The 23,618-nt window shown below is 44.3% G+C and overlaps 1 protein-coding gene, 1 long non-coding RNA gene and 3 other non-coding genes across 6 annotated transcripts; 4 read left to right on the top strand and 1 right to left on the bottom strand.

Annotated features, from left to right (window-relative positions):
• The first annotated feature begins 3,412 nt into the window (after positions 1-3,412).
• TRNAL-CAG (transfer RNA leucine (anticodon CAG)) lies at positions 3,413-3,493 on the top strand. The gene has a single exon. It is a non-coding gene; the product is annotated as a tRNA-Leu (tRNA).
• Positions 3,494-9,615: 6,122 nt separating this feature from the next.
• TRNAL-CAG (transfer RNA leucine (anticodon CAG)) lies at positions 9,616-9,696 on the top strand. The gene has a single exon. It is a non-coding gene; the product is annotated as a tRNA-Leu (tRNA).
• Positions 9,697-13,163: 3,467 nt separating this feature from the next.
• TRNAL-CAG (transfer RNA leucine (anticodon CAG)) lies at positions 13,164-13,244 on the top strand. The gene has a single exon. It is a non-coding gene; the product is annotated as a tRNA-Leu (tRNA).
• Positions 13,245-14,590: 1,346 nt separating this feature from the next.
• LOC123060066 (probable LRR receptor-like serine/threonine-protein kinase At3g47570) lies at positions 14,591-17,767 on the top strand. The gene is made up of 2 exons (XM_044482632.1): positions 14,591-17,324; positions 17,409-17,767. The coding sequence occupies exons 1-2, from the start codon at positions 14,591-14,593 to the stop codon at positions 17,765-17,767; spliced, it is 3,093 nt and encodes a 1,030-aa protein (XP_044338567.1).
• LOC123060067 (uncharacterized) lies at positions 15,947-20,198 on the bottom strand. 2 transcript variants are annotated; one of them, XR_006427715.1, is made up of 4 exons: positions 18,796-20,198; positions 16,478-17,834; positions 16,276-16,342; positions 15,947-16,173 (listed from the first exon to the last, which is right to left on the bottom strand). It is a non-coding gene; the product is annotated as an uncharacterized lncRNA (long non-coding RNA). The 2 variants fall into 2 exon arrangements; XR_006427714.1 differs by having other exon boundaries at positions 16,110-16,342.
• Positions 20,199-23,618: the final 3,420 nt, after the last annotated feature.

Here is a 23,618-nt window from a genome sequence, read left to right as displayed (position 1 = left end):
GGAGCAGAGAAGTTGAGTGGACTGGGAGCTCCGACTGTTTGGACCCACCGAAAACCCAGCTGATGCCCTCGCGATTTCGCAATCCACCCTCTCTTTTCCCATGCAAGTTTTTGACGCTTTGTCAAGTCAACCCCTGAAGCAGCGACCCACGCTCTTTCCACCTTCCGCCGCCACTACGATGGATCCACTGGAGCGCGCCCACCTTGTCCATCGTCTTGCCTGACCCGATGCCCGCCGCGAATATGCAAAACTTGTGTATCATTCCGTTGATAGGAGTATGAGAAAACATAGGCAGGCAAATGCGCAAATCCACGTACACAGAAGACAACATGATGTGATCGCATGAACAGAACAAAAGAGGGATGCTCGGCCCCACAAAACCATAGCTACCTCGCTGGTAGGATCATATCTGAACCCTTGGCTTCCCAAAGATGCACATCCTCTTGAATGGTTAGGATCAGGTGCCTCACAAAGGGCGCTTGTCATGGAAGTTGTAGTTGTTTCTGTGCTTCTAAAGCTAGCAGGCCGTAAGCACCACGATGGAGGCGAATCCCTCGCAATGGGCATCCGATGTCTGATGAAAGGGGCCCACCCACCACAACTTCAAGGGGAAGTCTTGGATAGGCAACAATAGTGGATCTGCACCAGGAGAGGATTTCATGCCATAGCTACCTAGAGAATGAGCATCCAACCAACAGCTGTTGCATGTTATCTAACTCCTGGTCCCATACGGAACAATGCGGCCGACCTCGTGGAGCCAGGCGGTTGGCCGTCCGACACCTATTCTAGAGGGCGAGCCAGAGGAAAATCTTGATGTGCAACAACACCCATGTTTTGCGGATGAGACATGGGTGGGAATTCGGGATAGAGCTCAAGAAAAGTGTCGCATCGAAAGACTTGGTGGCGTGTTGACCAATAGAACTCAGAGAGAGAGAGAGAGAGAGAGAGAGAGAGAGAGAGAGAGAGAGAGAGAGAGGCCGAAGATGGTGTCAAAGGTTGCGTACTGGACCATGGAATGCCTTCAAATCACGATAAACAATGCAAACCCTCGTGCAACAAGGAGAGCTTGCCGCGACAATGCAAGACGAGGGCATAAATGAGAGAATGAGAGGTGCGATCTCAGGGGTTAGCCATTCATCTAGTGATTAGTCCAGGACCGAGCAACCGTCCCCAACATGCCACAAAGTGGAGGCCCGGAACATGGGACCAAGATCGGAGTCGAAACCTGCCGATGCCAAGCTTGAGAAGGACTAGCAAATATGCATGTGCGCTGCAACGGGAAAGAAAATATCCACACACCCTAGCAGACATTCATGTTGCCACCTTTTCTATTCGCCATCATCGTAATTGGTGGTCATGTTCTCTATCTATTCACGATGAATGTGATCAATCCTAGAACGATGAACTTTGTCATCACACTCTAGCTTGTTGCATTCGTGAGCCCTTCCGTGCACCAACTTTGTAGTGCTTACATCACCATCATCTCATCTGCATATGGTGCATGTGTAATCCCACAAAATTGAATGCATATAGAATGTTATTGCAACTATAAAATATTTGAGAATATATTTAAGTAAATTAATTAAGTTGGTTAGTTCAATTATGTTCTAGCTAACTGGAATAAAAACCAATGTATCTGATGACCTTGTGTGGTGGTGATAATCGCTCATGCTTGGGGCTAGAAAAGAGGGTCAGACAGTCGCCACGGATTCGATAGCCGAACGATGAGAACTCCTCTTCAGCGTTTGATTGCCCCTATAGGGCATAGGCATCGCCGATGAACCACGACCCAATAATCTTGCCCCGTCCATTCGCTTGCTCACTTGCTAACTCTACGCGCCCGGTTGTTTGCTGGGTTTCTTGCTTGTGTTTTTTGCTGATGGTCTTTCATTTCAGGAAAGAAACCTATCAGTTTTTTCTGTTACTTTTGAAAATATTGTTGAAATAAAAAAATTATAGATTTTAAAAAATATTAACAAATACCAAAAAAGCTCACAAATTTTAAAAAAGATTAGTCAATTAAAAAATGTTCATAAATTTTAATATATGTAAAAAAATATGCGTGTACATTGCAACGGGAGAAATAAATCCTTGCACACCCCTAATTATTCTCGCCCCTTATAAAAATGAATTCATTGTAATTGGAAGAAAAAAAATTCCTGATACGACATTGTAATCTTCTCCAGTGATTTGGCCATCCACCTCATGCTTGGATGTCCCCCGGCGATTTCTACATCTCACGAGGAGCAACATCTACATCTCATGTGACGGCTATGGAGCCGAGCGCGGCATCGCATCTTGGAGGAATCGGGAGACAAAACAACATCGATGGTCATTCCCGTCGCAGCTAAGCTATATATATCCATGATGGCGTGCAAGTTGTACATGGACTCCCTTTTTCAGTTTTTTTATTTATACGGACTCTGTAATGAATAAATTCAGAATCCTTTTGTAAGATGCATACTTCAACAGCCTTGTAGACGACTTGATTTCTATACGCATGTACTCGGTGTTTTTTCATTTGAAAAACTCACGTTAGTTAAACCAATCCGAAGCCGGCAATGCAGATGTAGAGAGTGGGAAAGGCCAAAAAAAAACGTTTCTTTAGCCAGGCTCCAATCAACCGATTGGATGTATTGCTGGCGCTAAAAAGCCTGGATCGTTCTTTTATTTTTTATCGTGCGCTGCTGGCTTTTTGTTCAAAGAGTGCGCTGCTGGCTGGGCCTGTGTCGCGCGCTAGGCTGCTGGGTCGCATGTGTGGGCTTGGTCCAATTGAGCGCTAGGCTGCTGCTCGTTCCATCGATCCGATTGACCAGCGCTGAGACTCTTCTCAAAAAAAAAAAGACCAGCACTGAGATTTTGCTAAAAAAAACAGCGGTGAGATCGATTTGTCTAAAAAAAGGGCGATGAGATCGATCGCGTGGAAAGGATCGATCGCTTGGGAAAGTCTTGACGAAAGAGGAGTGGAACAGGGAGCGGTACTCTTTTCTTTAGATAGGAGAGAAGAGATTACCACGCGGATAAGATTAAGGTTTGGGACAGGTCAGCCACAAAAAAAAAAAAGGTTTGAAACAGGTTCTTTTAAATCTCAACCGTCAATCTTACATAACATTAACAGATATAAAAGGATGGCGTATGAAGAACTATGAAAGAATCCTTCTTTTAATATTATTAGGTATAGATATAGGTATTAGGTATTAGGTATATAGAACATATAGATATACGACCCCTTGAGATTGTTCCAAGGAATTGCTAAATTTTGCATACATTTTTGCATTCTCTCTGCAACCTTACCGAAGCAAATAACTCAAGCACATCAGATGAAAGGTAAAACGAAAACAATGTGACATTCGTGAGCTTCAGACCTATCGTTTGTACTATATGAATCCTATTTTCGACTTTGTGATCGAATGTCAAGATGGCCGAGTTGGTCTAAGGCGCCAGTTTCAGGTACTGGTCCGAAAGGGCGTGGGTTCAAATCCCACTCTTGACATGTTTTTGATTTTGTATTTTTCTTCATTTTTCTTGTTTAAATAGTGCATCCCTCTATGTAAAATACTACGTCCCACAGGTGTACGACATAAGCTGCTAAACACACCGTCAACTGGAGTGTCTTGGCTTATACGGTATGACGCGAACCAACCAAAGTTTGTACTTCTATGTAGCACTGATGAACAAATCAGAGTGCAATGGAGTTGCGTGTACTTCTTAAAAAAAATGCAGGCAACGCTTAGCTCACGCTTGAGATAAGGATCGGCAGACAAATAGTTCAGACTGAACCACAAATCATCTGAACACATCTGTAGAGAAAACATTAGATATGGACTACATTAAACCACAGATCATCTGAACACATCTGTAGAGAAAACATTAGACATGGACTACATTAACAGCAGATGGATAAGCATACACGACAGTATGGGATTACGAAGAGAACACTGTGGGCAGTCGTGCTGAATTCCCAAAATTACTTTCAGTAGTGCATCGTGAGAGCATCTCCAGCCACGGCCCTAACAGGCCCTCCCCAGGCGTTTTTGCCGCGCCGTTCGCTACCCAGGACGACACGATGGACTTCAGCGGCGGCATGGACGGCAAGCTCGAGTACGGCGAGGAGGAGCCGGAGGAGGAGGAGGAGGAGCCGGCAACTGTCCCGGCGAGGAGGCACAAGAAGAAGAAGGGGGCCACCAGGACCGGCGAGCCGCGCATTAAGTGGACGTCCAAGGAACAGAAATGCCTCGCCGAAGCATGGAAAGTCGTCTGCCTCGACCCGACCACCGGCACGAACAAGAGCATCGAGACATACTGGGAACGCATCAAGGACGAGCTCGACGAGCGCAAGCGGCGCTCGTCGACCCCTACTTTAAAGGCCTCTACATGCAGCGCGGGGCGAAGGCAATGACAAACCATTGGGGGCTCATCCAGGCGGCGTGCAACAAATGGCATGGGATCGTCGAGGAGATCGCGGCTCGCCCGAAGAGTGGCGCCAACATCGAGAATCAGGTACGGCACGCCGGTCTCTCGCTTCTATTCGCCGTGCGCACCCGCCAACTGTTTGTTCCTCCGCGCAGCTGGTGCGCATGTTCGCCTTGTATCACCTAGGCAACCGCGACCAATAGTTCAAGTACCTCCACGTTTACAAGCGCATTGACAAGTGCGAGAAGTGGGCGGAAGTCCGGCGTACCCTCGACAAGGCCAAGGAGACCTACAAGACGGACGCGCCGACGCCGGGCGCGTCAGAGGGGCGACCGACCGGTAACAAAGGGGCCAACAAGGCGAAACACGTCGATGCGGCTACCGCGCGGGTGCAGGAGTCCATCGAGCATTGCCTAGCCGACGCACAGGCTCGGGTCGTCCTGCGTGAAGAGAAGACCGAGGTGCGGTGGTCGGCGTTGATGACAAGCAGCGCCGTCAAGCTCGACCTACTCTGGACCAACGTCGCCGCGAAGAAGAGGAACACCGACCTGGCTTTCCTGCTGGGCGGGGAGGACATGCTCCAGAGCAACGACGAGGCGGTCAAGGCGTGGTACTTGGCGGAGCGTGGTCTCATCCTGAACCAGCTGTCGTCGACGGCGCCGCCAACTCCCACGCCCACGCCCACGCCCACGCCCACGCCGCCAAGCCCGAGCGATGATGCCTCCACGACTCCCCGCAGCACAGAAGCCACGCCGATGCCGCCCAGCACAGAAGAAGCTCCGACCCCGCCAAGCCCGCGCAGGCCGACTCCCCGACGCCGAAGGCCGACCTCGTCGTCTGATGAGCTGCACGTGCGTCCTTTCTTTTTGAACGTCAAACTTTTTATTCGATCGCCGAACTGTGGCCGCATAATCGCCGGATTTGTGGCGTCTATTTTGTGAGCGGGAATACTACGTTCGAATTTGCCGCGGGTTGGGGGCGCCTGGGGGTGTGGCTGGGAGCTAGGTCGTCCCCGGAGGCCGATCTAGCGCCGGTTCGCCCCCAGGGCACTTTTTTTCGGCGCCCTGGGGGGCTGAACGGCTGTAGATGCTCTGAGTCAGTGCTCCACGAAATTAAGAGGACCCGAGCTTGGCGCCTTGGCGAGCTAGCGGGGAAAGGGAGGGTCCGGATCCCGGGGAAAGGAGGAAGAGAGGCGAGGGCCATGGCCACTGCGCTGGAGGGTGGAGGCGATGATGGGAAGGAACGTTGTGAAGGTAGGGCTGGCTCTCGGCGTTGGAGAAGGGAACAATACCAAATGATCTTCATTATTGGCTTAGAAAATGCAATGAAATAGTCTACACCTAAATAGTTAGCCACGCTAAGGGAAATATACGTTGGTTCCTGGTTGTATATACACCTTATATGAAGATTATTTTTTAATAATTTAACAAAAAATCAAAATAGTTTAGAAGTTTCTTTTTCAGTAAAGTTGACATTCTTTTGCACTACTATATAAATTTTCACCAAAAAAACCAAAGTTGACTTCATGGCAAAAAAGTTTTTTTATTATAGGTCACTATTCACACTATTTTGGCCAAAATTTTGTCTTTTCTAAAAAGAAGTCAAAGGGGGTTTTGTTTTTGTGAAATTTTTCTCACAAGTACAATGAAAGGTCAAGTTTATTTCAAAAATATTTTCATAATTTTTAAACATTTTATTGAATTACTTTTTTTTCTCCATATAGGGTGTAGATACACCCGTGAACCAAACGTCCGCGTCCACCACGCTTACCTTTTTTCTTACTATAACATAAAAGTACGTCACCTCAGTATGCATCATACTTACATGGACAAGACCCATATCAACGTGCAAATATCCATGAGAATTTTTAATATATTATGCTATTTATATTTAATAGTAAATATTTTACAGCCGTATAATAATCAAACACGATAAAGCTTATGCAACAACATACGGTGTGTCATCTACTTTCCATGTGGCTGCCGCCATGACCATTTCTCTTTTCCTTATTCTCTTTTTCTAAGCACACGATTCAATTTTGTCTATGTCATACTCAAACATAGTAGGGATGAAAATGGAGTGGAAACTTTTCGTTTTTCCGGAGAAAAAATGAAAACGGAGAGGAAATATGGAAATGGAAACGGAAATTTGCAAAAAGAAGTGTAAATGGAATCTTTTATGCGGAAACGAAAACAAAAACGGAACGGTGTTTTCCGGTGGAACATGCATGGAAATGGAACTTTCCGTTTCCGTGAATATGGAATTTTTGTTTTTACTATAGACATGTAGATGCTTTGTAGCCCAAACACCAAAGAGAACACAATGACACAATTAGTAGAATGGTCTAAGGCCCAACTTCTACTACCACACATGTACTCAGCTTGACCCTATACGCAATTGTCCGGTACTACTACAATACTACGCTAAGTTGCTAAAATAATGATATTATTTTGTAGCCATGTTAACAACTCATTAAATTTGTTTGTTTTTGTGTGTATTTATCTATGATTCAAGGGGTTTTAAGTTCCGATCAATGCCTATTTCTGTTTCCGTATCCGCTTTGTATTCACTCCGTGTCCGTTTCCGGTAGTATTAGTTTCCGTATTCATTTTCGGGGTTTCTGTATTCGTTTCTGCTTCTGCAAAAAATATGAAAACAAATATGATAGCACTCAGTTCCGTCCGTTTCCGCTTCATTTTCATCCCTAAAACAGAGTGCATAGGATCAGATAACGTTGTGAAGGTAGGGCTGGCTCTCGGCGTTGGAGAAGGGAACAGTACCAGATGATCTTCATTATTGGCTTAGAAAATGCAATGAAATAGTCTACACCTAAATAGTTAGCCACGCTAAGGGAAATATACGTTGGTTCCTGGTTGTATATACACCTTATATGAAGATTATTTTTTAATAACTTAACAAAAAATCAAAATAGTTTAGAAGTTTCTTTTTCAGTAAAGTTGACATTCTTTTGCACTACTATATAAATTTTCACCAAAAAAACCAAAGTTGACTTCATGGCAAAAAAGTTTTTTTATTATAGGTCACTATTCACACTATTTTGGCCAAAATTTTGTCTTTTTTAAAAAGAAGTCAAAGGGGGTTTTGTTCTTGTGAAATTTTTCTCACAAGTACAATGAAAGGTCAAGTTTATTTCAAAAATATTTTCATAATTTTTAAACATTTTATTGAATTACTTTTTTTTCTCCATATAGGGTGTAGATACACCCGTGAACCAAACGTCCGCGTCCACCACGCTTACCTTTTTTCTTACTATAACATAAAAGTACGTCACCTCAGTATGCAACATACTTACATGGACAAGACCCATATCAACGTGCAAATATCCATGAGAATTTTTAATATATTATGCTATTTATATTTAATAGTAAATATTATACAGCCGTATAATAATCAAACACGATAAAGCTTATGCAACAACATACGGTGTGTCATCTACTTTCCATGTGGCTGCCGCCATGACCATTTCTCTTTTCCTTATTCTCTTTTTCTAAGCACACGATTCAATTTTGTCTATGTCATACTCAAACATAGTAGGGATGAAAATGGAGTGGAAACTTTTCGTTTTTCCGGAGAAAAAATGGAAACGGAGAGGAAATATGAAAACGGAAACGGAAATTTGCAAAAGGAAGTGTAAATGGAATCTTTTATGCGGAAACGAAAACAAAAACGGAACGGTGTTTTCCGGTGGAACATGCATGGAAATGGAACTTTCCGTTTCCGTGAATATGGAATTTTTGTTTTTACTATAGACATGTAGATGCTTTGTAGCCCAAACACCAAAGAGAACACAATGACACAATTAGTAGAATGGTCTAAGGCCCAACTTCTACTACCACACATGTACTCAGCTTGACCCTATACGCAATTGTCCGGTACTACTACAATACTACGCTAATTGCTAAAATAATGATATTATTTTGTAGCCATGTTAACAACTCATTAAATTTGTTTGTTTTTGTGTGTATTTATCTATGATTCAAGGGGTTTTAAGTTCCGATCAATGCCTATTTCTGTTTCCGTATCCGCTTTGTATTCACTCCGTGTCCGTTTCCGATAGTATTAGTTTCCGTATTCATTTCCGGGGTTTCTGTATTCGTTTCTGCTTCTGCAAAAAAATATGAAAACAAATATGATAGCACTCAGTTCCGTCCGTTTCCGCTTCATTTTCATCCCTAAAACAGAGTGCATAGGATCAGATAGCGTGGGACTTTGGTCGTCCTTCTAGCCAACCCAAAGGAAGATGTGAATGACACAATTCGTGTGCCTGAGGATGGACTTGTTGAGGGCGATCACCATAAGGAAGTGCACTCGCATTGTGCAAAACACGTGTCTGGCCAGCTAGTGCCCCCCCCCCCCCTTCGACGACATGGAAGCCCTCCAAGTGGCAGCTTCTTCTCAACCCATCAACCAGCAGAAGCAAGCAAACACACATAGGTACCTTTCGAACGGAGAGGGGAAGACCGAGGTAGTGAATAGGGAAATTCGAGATGGAACATGTCATCTCGTTTCAAATGATGGTCAGCTATCCAGCGAACATTGTATCCGGAGTAGTTGGTGTGCAGTCTGGAAGCAACGCCAAAGACTCAAAGGAGCTCCCTAATGGCAAGGATATTGCGTCTGTCTGAGTGAGGATCACTATATCATTGGCACAGAGGGAGACGATAGATGACACATGACGCGTAGTAAGGCGGTGGAAGATCCCACGTTGTACCTTAAGTTGGATCATGGAGTCGAGGACGTTCATGACAAGCGTAAATAGCATACATGATAAGGGGTTGCCCTAACGAAGCCCCTTATCGTGACCAATCGGTAAACCCGGCACGCCGTTAAAGCATACACGTGCATGTCGAAGACGAGAAGAGAAAGATCAACTCCCGTTAGTAAGGGCCAAAGTCGAGTTGACTGAGGGTGTATGAGGAGGAAGGGCCAAGAGACGGAGTCAAAAGCCCTGACCATGTGAAGCTTGAGAAGCATACATCACACCTTAAGATTATAGCGCGCGCGGGTGGTTTGCTCCACGGGGAGGCTAAGGATTTTCTAAATTATGTATACAGTCATTCTCCCTGCAACTTTACCGAACCAAATAGTTCAAAGTAAAATGAAAACAATTGTGAGTTTGTGAGATTGAGTTTGGGAACTAGTGTCAGATTATATAAAGTAATTTCGTTTATTGGCACAAACGTCAAGATGGCCGAGTTGGTCTAAGGCGCCAGTTTCAGGTACTGGTCCGAAAGGGCGCGGGTTCAAATCCCACTCTTGACATTTTTTTCATTGTTTTTATTCGTTATCTTGTTTAAAATAACCCATACCAAAAACGAAAAAAAAAATATGTATATTAAAGTACAAGAAACATCCGGGAGTAGGACCGAGACAAAACGCTTATTGTTTTTGGATAAAACTTGCAGCAAGGAAGGAGGGAAGATGCGATAACAATCACTAGCCGCCAACCCGTCTACCTTCCCTCTTGCCGCCACCAGAGTGAGTAGTTGGGCAAAGCCCGTTCGGCGTTGGATCCGACCGGGAGGTTTTGATCATAGGGGCTTGGTGTGCCACTGGTTGGTGGGCTGTTGTGGTGTGTGTGCCGGGGAAGCGTGGTCAAGATGCGGAGGTCTTCGACTAGCAGTGCTCGCCAGCGGCGCTAGTACATCACACTTGGAGGACCTAAGATCCGGCGCGAGGACGACCTCCAGTGACAAGATGCCCTAGCTTGGTCACCAGAGAAAAGGACATTAGAGTGTGGACCTGAACGGCGGTGTTGTCTACCTCGGTCCCAAATCTGGCGTGCAGCAGCATGGGCGACTTGATTCATGCTTTCTCTAGGTAGTCTATGTATCTGGATTGGGGCGGCAAGGTGGTGGCATCCCAGTATAGGAATAACTAGATCGTTGGAGGCGCGCGTTGCTGCGTCCATCCATTATGACATTTTAATGTTAGTTAATGATTTAATTACATGTAGGCTTAGTATTTTAAGCCTGCAATATAATCCTCACGCCCATGAATCGTGTTTCGCGTTGTGAATTTTGAAACCTGGAATTTATCTACTGTTGCATATTTTAGCATGTTTATTTGACATGAGAATTTAACTACCAATGAAAAAAGGTTGATTGTATATTTTGTAGGAATATGTTATATCGTAAGAAGGTTAGTAATAGTTTGGTTTTCTATAGAAATAGCAAAGGCTGTGAACCACGGTGGGGCGAGGAAGCAAAAGGGGCAAAGCAAAGTTATAGGTACTAAATACTGTGGGCACAACTATAACATCTACAGTAAATGGTCAACCAAATATTAAAAAAAGATATATAGTGGCCATGCTCGCCCATTTTTTGATGAATGATAGACATTATTGCAAATATATTGGCATAGAACATGAAAATTAAATACTAAAAAATTAGAAGGCCAAAATGTGAGATAAATGTGTATACATAAGTTAGAAAATAAAACTATTTGATACATGATCGAGGATAAACTAAGAGCTTGCAAGTGATGTCAACATGACCAAAGACAACTACATATACTTTGCTCATTCTCTACAAGGACCATAACATGGCTAGAAATCAAATCATTGATAGGCAAGGAAGTGCACAAGGCGGCACGGTATGACAAGACACCGGGGCATCTAAATGGTTTAGTATCTCTAGTGGAATCAATGGTCATCATACATAACACGTGACGAGAAATTAACACATTGATAATCTTTTTTTTATCCACTAAAGATGATGTTTAACTATTAGCGCGTAGCATGAGATTATTTTCTTCAAAAGATGCACAGTTAAGTAGTACCCTAACTTCCAACACTTTTCTGCAATTGAGTAAAACTAAATTATTAAGTTATTAACTTGCAACCAGGTATCTTATAAATGACTTGGTACCATGTCCTTGTGATCTATTATTGGCCTTATCTCCGGATAAGTGTTTAACCTTTTTTGGATAAACACAAGCCTTACCAAGCAAGAAACATGAAATGTTAAAGATCTCTTCTTAAACCAATTGTAATAAGTTAGATAAGAAACAAGTTAATAGGGGCATAACCGCAGAGTGAGGGCTTTTGGCGGGCGACCTCCATGGAGGTGGTTATTTTGAAAATTTCAATAATTATATTTTGGAGCTTCAAAAAATTCTGAAAAAAATTCTACACATTCATATGGATGTATCCTACATGTGTATAAAATCTGACAACGAAATACATTATGGTGAGAGCTACACAAAAAAGAGAAAAACCTGCATTTCTAATAGTGAACAGTGTTCGCACTGTTCATCAGTCTGAAAAACGCGATTTGTCTTTTTTGTGTAGCTCTCATCATAATGTATTTCATCTTAAAAATTTACACATATGTAGAATACATCCATATTAACATGTATGATTTTTTTCAGAATTTTTTGAAACTTTAAAATATGTTTTTTGATTTTTTTCAAAATACCCACCTCCATGGAGGTCGACCGCCGTTGGCGACCAGAGAGTACCTCATGAATATACAGAGCTTGGACTTATCTACATGAACACAAGTGTTTTGCAACCTGGACATGCAATAGAAGGGCGTGTATTATTTAACTACGAACAAAAAGAAGGACATCATATGTGCACATTGCCACGTCCATCTATTTTTTTCTATAGAACTGTAGCAATTTCTATAAATACATTTAGGCATGAAACATGCAAGTAAATTTGCATGAACTAACACATAAATATCTCGATAATTATAAACATGTAAATATTAGTTGGTGCCCAGAAAGATAGTGTGAAGCTGGTTCGAGCCTTATGGATTTTTAGTTAGGATGGTCGCTGGATAAAAGTTTTGTAGAAGTTCTTCAACAAGATTTTTGTTGTGAATTCTACTTTCCATCTTCTTAGCCTAAAATCCACGTGCATTATACCTCCCAGGACAACCATATTGTAACATGCTCCAACTTCCCTTTAGCTGCATCGACACATATTTATAAAAAATGTCACAACACTAGTAGTTCCCTATCAAAATATGCTTCTATATATCAAAGTATCTACGGCATGTTGTCTTAACAGCACGCATAAACACCTCTTGGAGAAGCAGCAGGCAGTATGCCTGAAGCAACAATAACAGTTAAATGATATTTCTTAAATATGATTGCAAAATTGAAGGATGTTTCTTAATCTTGAAACTATGATATCTAGAGTAATTCACCACAAATACTTTTACTCCATATATATTTCAAAGTAATTCACACAACACAAATTGGAATAGATGGCGTAACATTTGACAACACAACTGGCGAGTTCAAGTTTGCTTCATCCACAAAAGCTACCCGCAAATTCTCAATCTTTCACGAGGTAAAAGGTTATGGACAAAACATATGAGTATTTGTAGCCGGAATACTTATCGTTAATACCTTTCCAGTAGTTATCATCAACTCTTATTTTGAAAGCCAAGACAAAAACATTGGGGAAAGTGAGGCAAGAAATTTTGAATAAAACTGGAACGAAATTATGATCATGCCTCTACATAGTTAATGACTTCTGTTGTGGGACATCATGTGTTTGTTCGGCTTATATTTGAGTTGTTTGTTCTGAGAAATAGTAGTATTACAAACTAAATATGAATGATAAAAGAAGAGAAAAGGCACCTCAGCTTTAAGTTTCTCCCACACACGTTTGTGTAAATTGGAGCTTCAACAAAACCAGGCACCAATATAAACCAGGTGTTTACTTGTAGGAGATTCTGCCGTATAAGTAATTTGTTTTTTAAAGCGGACACAACGTCAAGATGGCCGAGTTGGTCTAAGGCGCCAGTTTCAGGTACTGGTCCGAAAGGGCGTGGGTTCAAATCCCACTCCTGACAACTTTTCCCTTTTTTCTATTTTTAAAATCTGTTTTTGCTTCTTTCCACATAGAGCCCATCCCTCTAGCTTAAGTACATCCAACAGCTGTCTGAAGAGGCCAGCACATTTTGGAATCATAACTACTGCAGTAAAAGAAAAATATAAGGGTTAAATGGACTAGCTTTTCATAGCTATAAGGTATGATGCGAACCAATCAAAGTTTTCATCTCCATTCTGAACAAATTAGACCGCAATGGAGTTGCTCATACTTATAGCTCGATTGATTTCCGTTCTGAAACCGTACACATGCTGTGCAGGCAACGCTGGTTCATGCTTCAGATATGATCGGTATACAGAGAATTCAGACTGCGCCACAAAGGCAGAGTAAAAGAAAATGGGTATACTTGACAATACTTCCTCACTGTCAAAAAAACGTCTTATATTAAGTTAAAGAGATAATATAAGATTAGGAAAGCAGAACAGCCTAAACCTTCAGTAAAAACGAAACCATGAATCAGAAATGCATCAGCACCAATCTCCAACAGTTTCAGGAACGCCCAGTGCGCCGGATCAGATCAAGAAGACTAGAATATGAACACCGACAGTTCCTCGGCAGGAGGAGTTTGAATTGAGCCTCACAGAGTCAACAAAAGAAGCTAACTGGAGAGATATTATATCAGCGAGGCAATAGCACACCAAGTGTGACCGAGTATTAAAACGGAACATATCAGCAAGGCAAACAGCGCACCTGTCCACGGAACATATCCCCCTGTTCTCAACACACCAGATACATGCAGAGAGCGTCAACGGACGGAAGCCAGAGATAGATAGAAATAATATGAATAAACCGAAGCAAATCATCTGAATTCTGAACCCTATCTTCCAGATACATGCACCTATCTACTGCCACGTTTTGATTTAGGAGAAGCTCTGAAGGAACGAGACAGACACATCAGCTTTCTATCCATCGGATTTTCAAACTACTGAGGAATACCGTAGTTGCAACGGTTTTCGACCGTGCGTCCGTGTGGAACTTCGGCCCCGAGCATCTTCGGCTCAATCCCTGTGTGGCACCGTTAGGCTGTCGTCGGCTCGTCGTGGTTATCGCTGATCGATTCGACGTGCAGGTGGTTGTCAACTCCAGAGAAGCAATCCTGCAGATTTGTCAAAAAGAGGACTCAAGGTCTACATCATTCCTGAAAGTCAGCCGAGCGGTGAAGGCGCTGTTGAAGTTTCAGCGCTATGCTTTCAGACGAATAAATAAATGCAAGGCGGCAAGGCACGTGTGACCACATCAGGTTATATCTGAAGAGGAAGAAACTGCTATTTGGAGACGCCCATAGTTGGAACCAGTATGGGCATGGCAATGGGGATCATGAGCTTGCCGTGGTCACTAGTGCTCGCTCTGACAATCGCTGTGGTGAGCGCCGGCGACGAGGCCGCACTGCTTGCTTTCAGAGAGCAGATCAGCGACGGCGGCTCGCTGGCCTCCTGGAACAGCAGCACCGGCTTCTGCAGCTGGGAGGGCGTGACGTGCAGCCACTGGACGCCGAAGCGGGCGGTGGCGCTGCGCTTGGACGGCAGGGCGCTCGTCGGAGCGCTCTCCCCAGCCCTCGGGAACCTCACGTTCCTGCGGACGCTCAACCTGAGCTTCAACTGGTTCCATGGGGAGATTCCAGCAAGCCTCGGCCGGCTCCGTCGCCTGCGGAGACTCGACTTGAGCGACAACTCCTTCTCCGGCACGTTCCCTGTGAACCTTAGCTCCTGCGTGAGCATGACCGAGATGAGACTGCGCAACAACAAGCTTGGCGGGCGCATCCCGACCGAGCTCGGGGACAAGCTCGCGTCCCTGGAAGTAGTCTCGCTGAGAAACAACAGCTTCACAGGGCCCATCCCGGAATCGCTGGCCAATCTGTCCTATCTGCAAAACCTTGATCTCGGCCTTAACCAACTCGTGGGCTCAATCCCGCCAGGGCTCGGCACCCTCCACAACATGCGGCAGTTCACTGTCGTCAGAAACAACCTCTCTGGTATGCTTTCAGATTCTCTCTACAACTTGTCATCTCTGGAAGTACTTAATGTAGGGGTAAACATGCTGTACGGAAGCATTCCGGATGATATCGGAAGCAAGTTCCCCATGATCAAAACTCTTGCCTTGGGTGGAAATCACTTCACAGGAACCATCCCCTCCTCAGTATCAAACATTTCTTCCCTCGTAGCACTTGGCCTCGTGCAGAATGGGTTTAGTGGGTATGTGCCTCCCACATTGGGGAAGATGGGAGCTCTCCAATATCTGAACTTGGCTGATAATAAGCTTGAAGCGAACGACAACAAGGGGTGGGAATTCATCACTTCTTTGGCAAACTGCGGCCAACTGCAGAAATTGATACTCAGCAACAATTCCTTTGGAGGACAACTACCAGGTTCAATTGTAAACCTCTCGACAACTCTCCAACAGTTATACTTAGATGACACTAGGATCTCTGGGAGTATACCCGCAGATATTGGCAATCTGGTTGGTCTCAGTGTGGTGCTAATAGCAAATACTTCCATATCAGGAGTTATTCCAGATAGCATTGGTAAGCTAGAGAACTTGATTGAGCTGGGCTTGTACAATAATACGTTGTCTGGCCTCATACCGGCATCTCTGGGAAATCTTTCACAATTGAATAGGTTTTATGCATACAACAACAACTTGGAGGGACCAATTCCAGCAAGCATGGGGGAGTTGAAAAACCTCTTCGTACTTGACTTGTCAAAGAATCACCGACTTAACGGTTCAATTCCCAGAGAGATTTTTAAATTATCCAGCCTATCTTGGTACTTGGATTTGTCATACAATTCATTTTCTGGGCCCATTCCTAATGATGTTGGTAGCTTGGCAAACCTTAACATACTAATTCTAGCAGGAAACCAGTTATCTGGCAAGATACCCGACAGTATCCAGAACTGCATAGTGTTGCAATGGCTATCATTAGACAATAATTCCTTTGAGGGAAGCATACCTCAGTCACTGAAGAATATAAAGGGGCTCAGTATACTGAACCTGACCATGAATAAGTTATCTGGTGATATTCCTGATGCCCTTGCTAGCATTGGAAACCTGCAGGAACTGTACCTAGCACACAATAACTTGTCAGGGTCAATACCAGTAGGTCTACAGAATTTGACATTATTATTTAAATTGGATGTATCCTTCAATAATTTGCAAGGCGAGGTGCCAAATGAAGGTGTTTTCCGAAACATCACTTACTTAGCAGTTGATGGGAATGTCAATTTGTGTGGAGGTACACCTCAACTTCATTTGGCTCCATGCTCCACAAGCCCCTTAAGCAAGAACAAAAAGAAGATGCAAAAGTCTCTTGTAATTTCTCTAGCAACAGCCGGAGCAATCTTGTTGTCACTTTCACTTATTGTTCTTGTTTGGATACTTTGCAAGAGGCTCAAACAAAGCCACAAGACATTATCACAAAATTTAATTGTTGATGACCATTACCAGAGAATTCCCTATCAAGTATTATTGAGAGGAACTAATGAATTTTCAGAAGTCAACTTGCTCGGGAGAGGAAGTTATGGAGCGGTTTATAAGTGTGTCTTGGACAATGAGGAAAGAACATTGGCTGTCAAGGTGTTTAATCTTGGTCAATCTAGGTATTCCAAGAGTTTTGAGACTGAATGTGAGGCCATGAGAAGGATACGACACCGTTGTCTCCTTAAGATCGTTACCTCTTGTTCGAGCATCAACCACCAAGGTCAAGAGTTCAAGGCATTAGTTTTTGAGTTCATGCCCAATGGTAACTTGGCTGATTGGCTTCATCCAAAATCTAAAGAGCCAGCTACAAGCAACACACTCAGCCTTGCCCAGAGGCTTGATATTGGTGCCGATATTGTGGACGCAGTGGAATATCTGCACAACTACTGTCAACCATCGGTAATCCATTGCGACCTTAAGCCAAGCAACATTCTTCTTTCTGACAACATGAGCGCCCGAGTTGGAGACTTTGGCATATCAAGGATCCTTCAGGAAAATACAAGCGGGGGAATGCAAAATTCATATAGCTCAATTGGAATTAGAGGCTCAATAGGCTATGTTGCTCCAGGTGACTGAAATTCTTTGAATATTACTATCTTTTATTTTTCACTCAAATATGGCATGCTGACCACAAAACTTTGCATAATTGTAGAGTATGGAGAAGGCTTTGTGGTATCCACTCATGGTGATATATATAGCCTTGGCATATTGCTGCTTGAGATGTTTACCGGAAGAAGCCCAACAGATGATACGTTTGGGGATTCATTGGATCTGCATACATTTGTCGAGGATGCTCTTCCGGATAGAACCTTGGAGATAGCTGACCCAACAATCTGGCTGCATGGAGAACCAAAGGATGATATGACTAGTAGAATCCAGGAGTGCTTGGTTTCTGTCTTCAGGCTTGGCATATCCTGCTCAAAGACACAGCCTCGAGAGCGGATGTTGATAAGAGATGCAGCGGTAGAGATGCATGCAATCAGAGATGCGTACCTCGTGTTTGCTGGTTAGCATATTGGGGAACATGGAGCAAAAGGGGAGCCTCGCCTCAAGACATTCAATCTGGAATTATATGATCCTGCAATAATAGGAGTTTCATATGTAATTTTAGTTAGCATTTGTTGTCGGGGCTATTTTATTTGCAACTGTATCAGATAAGCGTAGAATGGTGTTACATAATATTACTATAGCAATAGCAAATTTCAGCATATTACATGGGTTCTCAAAATTTGCAAAGATTTGAGAAATCACATCCTCAATCCAGAAGGCTGGCAACATGAATTTTTTGCTCCAAGCAAATCAGCAGTCAGACTGTTAACAAAGTATTATCCATGTGTACCAAAAAAAGACATAGAGGGCATTACCCAGTAACAGAAATTGACCTTAATATTTCACATATCCAGTAAGAAATGCATATATTTGAAAGCACGAGGAATTTGTCACAAAACAGAAATCAGACTAGAAATGCATTAATATCATTCAGTTTCAAAAAGCAGCAAAACATGTAATCCTTCTAACGTGCGTGAAACCAAGTTACCCAGCTACATACTAGCACATCCCGCATCAATTCTCATCAAGTACTCGCAACATTCCAACATAATCATTCTCGAAAAAAATATAACCAGAGTCTAAGCAGCAACTGACACCAGACAGTGCTAGTACTACTAGAGAATGTGCACTTGGGGGGCCGTCCTTGATTGATCTGGAGATGGCAGAGTCGAGCAGCAGGACTGCAGGAGGCATAGTTCAAGATTGACTTTCCTTATTTCATTCCTTGCGGTTAAAGTTAAAGGCAGCACACACAAAAAGCATTGATATTAAGCATGCAATTGGCCTGTTTTTAGAATAACCAGCCAACCTCTATGCAAAAGGGAAACTGACATGGAAAAAACAACTCCAAGAGCCGGCAGAAAGAAAAAAAGCAATTGCCCACAGGAGTACAATCACTGAGAGTTGCAATAATTGTTATAGCATTATCGAACCAAAATCTAGTTACCAAAACATGACAGGAAGTACAACATTAGAGTGAGATTGTGCACCTGAAAGAAGCGACTGTATATTCTGGCAGCCCCAGATTGTGTAATTGCCAGGTTTGAGGCCCCTATCCACCATTTCATCATACAACTGGAATGCCTCTTTATATTACCTACCAGGAAATACCCTTCTATCATGACACTAAAAGTTGTTTCATTTGGTGCTAGATTGCTGTCAATCATCTTATTAAACAACCGAGAAGCTTCATTTGGCAGAAACCATTGATGAGGGCTGTTAACGTATAAGTAGTCCATGCAACAACCTTCTTAGCCATCTCTGGTGGAGTTCCATGGCACTGGATAGGCCCCCTTCTCTATATAGACCGGCTATGAGTGGAGAATATGAAGCTACATTCAGTGTCACTCCTATCTTAGCCATCTCGCCCAGAAAGGCCGTCTGCCATGTCCAAATCCTCCTGTTTTGCAGCAATCATTAATTAAGGAAATGTATGGATAAACTGTCATTCTGACTCCCTTCTCCCGCATCCTATCAAACATATGAAGTGCATCCTCCATCACCCCCCTTTTGCAAAGTTCAATGTATCAGCATAGCATAAGTCACCTCATTTGGCACCAGACCCCTGTCTAACAACTCACTGAAAAGCCTGTCTGCCTCACCGAACATACCATTCTCGCACAGGTTATCAGGCAATGCATTGTATGCAAATATGTTCGTCGCCATACCCTCTTTCGTAGCCTACCAAGCAGAAATGAGCAATTGACCTCTGATGGCACGAAAGCAAGCCTGGCCATGTCGCCATTCTCAACGCCATTTACAGCTCCTCTGTCCAACCAAACCCATACAGCAGCGCCCAGTCACCACCACGTTATTCTTTACCTCGGCGGCTACCACTGCCTCCTGAATGCGTTGATTCTTGCCCAATCCATACAGCAGTACATACGACACCACGCTGACCTTGACCCTCAATCCTCGCCACAAGCCTCTCCGTGCAGTGAGATTCCCTGCCTCGCTGTAAGCCCGAATCCCAGCCGTGTAAACATACTCATCCAGGCAAATACCGGACTGCGGCATTTCATCGAACAGGACACGGGCAAGGGTGAGCTGACGAATCTTGAAATTGGGGACGATATGGGGAAGCCGCATACTGGTTCGGAGTGATGCGGCGTGCGGGGAAGATGGCGAGACGGACGGCGTGAGCATAGACGGAAAGCGCTGGGAGGGAGAGCCAGAGCGGGGAGGCTGTGTGGGGAGGCTGGAGCAGGAGGAGCGAGATGTGGGTGGGGGCGTGGCGAGGCCGGTGCAGGTCGCGGGCGGAACGTCGTGGAGGAGGTCGGCGAGGAGCTTGACCATGCCGGAATGGGTGCGGAGCGAGGGGGCATGGGGCCGGCGGTGAGTCGCCGGAGCAGGTGCCGGACGCCGCGGGTGCGAGCTGTGCCCTGTGCTATGATGAGCTGCAGCCGGTACGGCGCTGCGTAGAGTGTTAGAGTGTGCTGCCGTTGGATCACGAATCAACGCCCCGCAAAATGAACTGTGAGGTGTGTCCGGGCGCGCTCGCTGACGATGCATGGACAATCACAAACCCATGCAAATTACGTCCATTATACTCCCTCCCTTCCTAAATATTTGTTTTTTTATAGATTTCAAATAAACTACCACATACGGATGTATATAGACATATTTTAAAGTGTAGATTCATTCATTTTACTCTGTATGTAGTCACTTGTTAAAATCTTAAAAAAACAAATATTTAAGAACAAAGGAAGTACGATATAGTACCATAAAACTTAGCACTTCCGACATGGGTAGGGCCGAAAACAGTTTAAATTTTAGCTAATTATAAACGTTAAAAAACCTAGATACAAACGGACAGGGGCGGCCAGAGTTCACCAGTCCCTCGTCGTTACTTCCCCTTGGGGTCTCGGTGGTTGTCAGTGGTGCCCACATCCGTGGTGGGCGGCTTGTCATACTGCCGTTGTCATTGTCAGAGCTGGAGGACGAGGACGAGCTAAGGAAGCCCGCGAAGCGTCGGGCGGCACGGTTCTCCTCTACTGCGAGCCGGGCAGCTCTCTCCGCCGCCACCTCCTTCGACTATGCCACCTTCGCCGACTCCTCAAGCGCGCAACGGAGAGCCGCCGCGTTCTTGAGACGGCGGCGGCAGGCATCTGTCTCCGCCGAGGTGTAGGACTGATGGATTACAAGGTGGAGCGTTGCATCGTCGTCCTCGGCAGGCGGCGGCGGCGGCTACAGCGAGGATCTGGATGACCCGCATTCGTGTCGCGCTCCGTCCTGTGCTGCCGCCTTCATTACATGGCGATAGAGGCATCCCACTATCTTTCATTGCTGCTACTGTGCCGGTGTGCTAGGAAGTGCAGGCACCCGCACACAACGGCTTCTAGCAGGGCCCGTTGTTGGGGGTGTCGGGCGCCATAGCTCACGTTGCCGCCTTGCCGTCAATGGTAGAGAGCGGGCAGGGTGGCGTCGGGCCGCCGCAGAGGAAAAATTGCTCTAAAGTAGATGCTCTAAGGTAGAAATAGGAGATTCGGTTGTAGATGCTCTAAGATAGTCTTACCTTAAGCCTAGACATGACAAAAATAAGATGTATAATGAATTACTCCCTCCGTCTCATAATATAAAAGTATTTTTACACTATACTAATGTAAAAGTCGCTCTTATATTATGAAACAGAGGAAGTATTTTTAAGCTGGTTTGGCGCCCAGATATTGGGTGTGGAATCGCGGGTTCACTTTCGAATTCCGTAACCCACTCATTTGGCTGCGGCGGAATCGGCCGCTCGAGTTGTACTAGGATATCCTCATATGTGTGACGAGAGATATTGTGTTAAGGGCATCTTCAATGCTACTACTTCTAAAACCGACATTGTACATCCACGGGCAGTGACATAAGAGCCGTTCATTTAATCGTACCTGCATCAATTTCGACACAAATTTAAATAAACCAGACAAATTTCATCAATTTTGACACAAATTTGAATAAACTAGACAAATTTCATCAAACACGACAAAATTCATAAAAGTTTAAACACAATTTACATAAACAGATGATATTTCATCAGTTTAACTTGAACCTAAAAAAACATAGACTGTCTATAGTGAAAGTGTGGTGTGAATGTGTAGGATTGTAAGTATGTCTAGAGGGGGGGGGGGGTGATTAGACTACTTGACCAAATAAAAACTTAACATTTTCCCAATTTTAATTCTTGGCAGATTTTAGCTATTTTAGGACAAGTCAAGCAATCATCACATAATTCAAGCGAGCATGCAAAGATAATATTGGCAGCGAAAAGTAAAGCATGCAACTTGCAAGAATGTAAAGAGAAGGGTTTGGAGAATTCAAACGCAATTGGAGACACAGATGTTTTTCCCGTGGTTCGGATAGGTGGTGCTATCCTACATCCACGTTGATGGAGACTTCAACCCACGAAGGGTAACGGTTGCGCGAGTCCACGGAGGGCTCCACCCACGAAGGGTCCACGAAGAAGCAACCTTGTCTATCCCACCATGGCCATCGCCCACGAAGGACTTGCCTCACTAGCGGTAGATCTTCACGAAGTAGGCGATCTTCTTACCCCTACAAACTCCTTGGTTCAACTCCACAATCTTGTCGGAGGCTCTCAAGTGACACCTAGCTAATCTAGGAGACACCACTCTCTAAGAAGTAACAAATGGTGTGTTGATGATGAACTCCTTGCTCTTGTACTTCAAATGATAGTCTCCCAAACACTCAACTCTCTCTCACAGGATTTGGATTTGGTGGAAAGAAGATTTGAGTGGAAAGCAACTTGGGGAAGGCTAGAGATCAAGATTCATGTGGTAGGAATGGAATATCTTGGCCTCAACACATGAGTAGGTGGTTCTCTCTTAGAACATATGAGCTGGAAGTGTAGATGTATTCTGATGGCTCTCTCCACGAGTGAAGAGGAGGTGGAGGGGTATATATAGCCTCCACACAAAATCCAACCGTTACACACAATTTACCAATCTCGGTGGGACCGAATCAACAAACTCGGTCGGACCAAAATAGTAAACCTAGTGACCGTTAGAGATTTTCGGTGAAACTGACATGCAATTCGGTAGGACCGATATGGTTAGGGTTAGGGCATAACGTAATCTCAGTGAGACCGATTACACAAACTCGATGAGACCGATTTGGTAATAAGCTAACCAGAGGGTTGGTCAGGCAAACTCGATGGGACCGACTCGCTCTTCTCGGTGAGACCGAAATGTTACGAAAAGGAAACAGTGAGTTTACATTGCAATCTCGGTGGGACCAATCCGCTCTTTCGGTGAGACCGAAAAGTTACGAAAAGGAAACAGAGAGATTGCAATCCCATCTCGGTGAGACCGAGATCCCTATCGGTAGAACCGATTTGGTTAGGGTTTGGCAATGGCTATGACAAGTGAAACTCGGTGGCGCCGGGTTGAAAGAATCGGTAGGGCCGAGTTTGGCTTTGGGTTTAGGTCAAATGTGGATATGGGAAAGTAGCTGAGGATTTTGGAGCATATCATTAAGCACATGAAGCAAGAGGCTCATTAAGCAACACCTCATCCCTCCTTGATAGTATTGGCTTTTCCTATAGACTCAATGTGATATTGGACCACTAAAATATAAAATGAAGAGTCTTGAGCATATGAGCTAGAGCCAATACTTTGTCCTTAGCATTTTAAGGGTTCCACTTTCACCATCCATGCCATGCCAATCATTGAGCTTTTCTGAAATGATTATTTTGGAATAGCATTAGCTCAATGAGCTATATTGTTATGAATTACCAAAACCACCTAAGGATAGTTGCACTTTTGGAATGGCCAGACGAGGGACATGAAGCCGGCTTCAATACAACGCGGTGGCC

This window comes from Triticum aestivum, chromosome 3A (genome assembly GCF_018294505.1).
Source record: "Triticum aestivum cultivar Chinese Spring chromosome 3A, IWGSC CS RefSeq v2.1, whole genome shotgun sequence".
Classification (NCBI taxonomy): domain Eukaryota; kingdom Viridiplantae; phylum Streptophyta; class Magnoliopsida; order Poales; family Poaceae; genus Triticum; species Triticum aestivum.
Note: the sequence above shows the minus strand (reverse complement) of the source record. Positions and strands in the feature narration are given on the sequence as shown.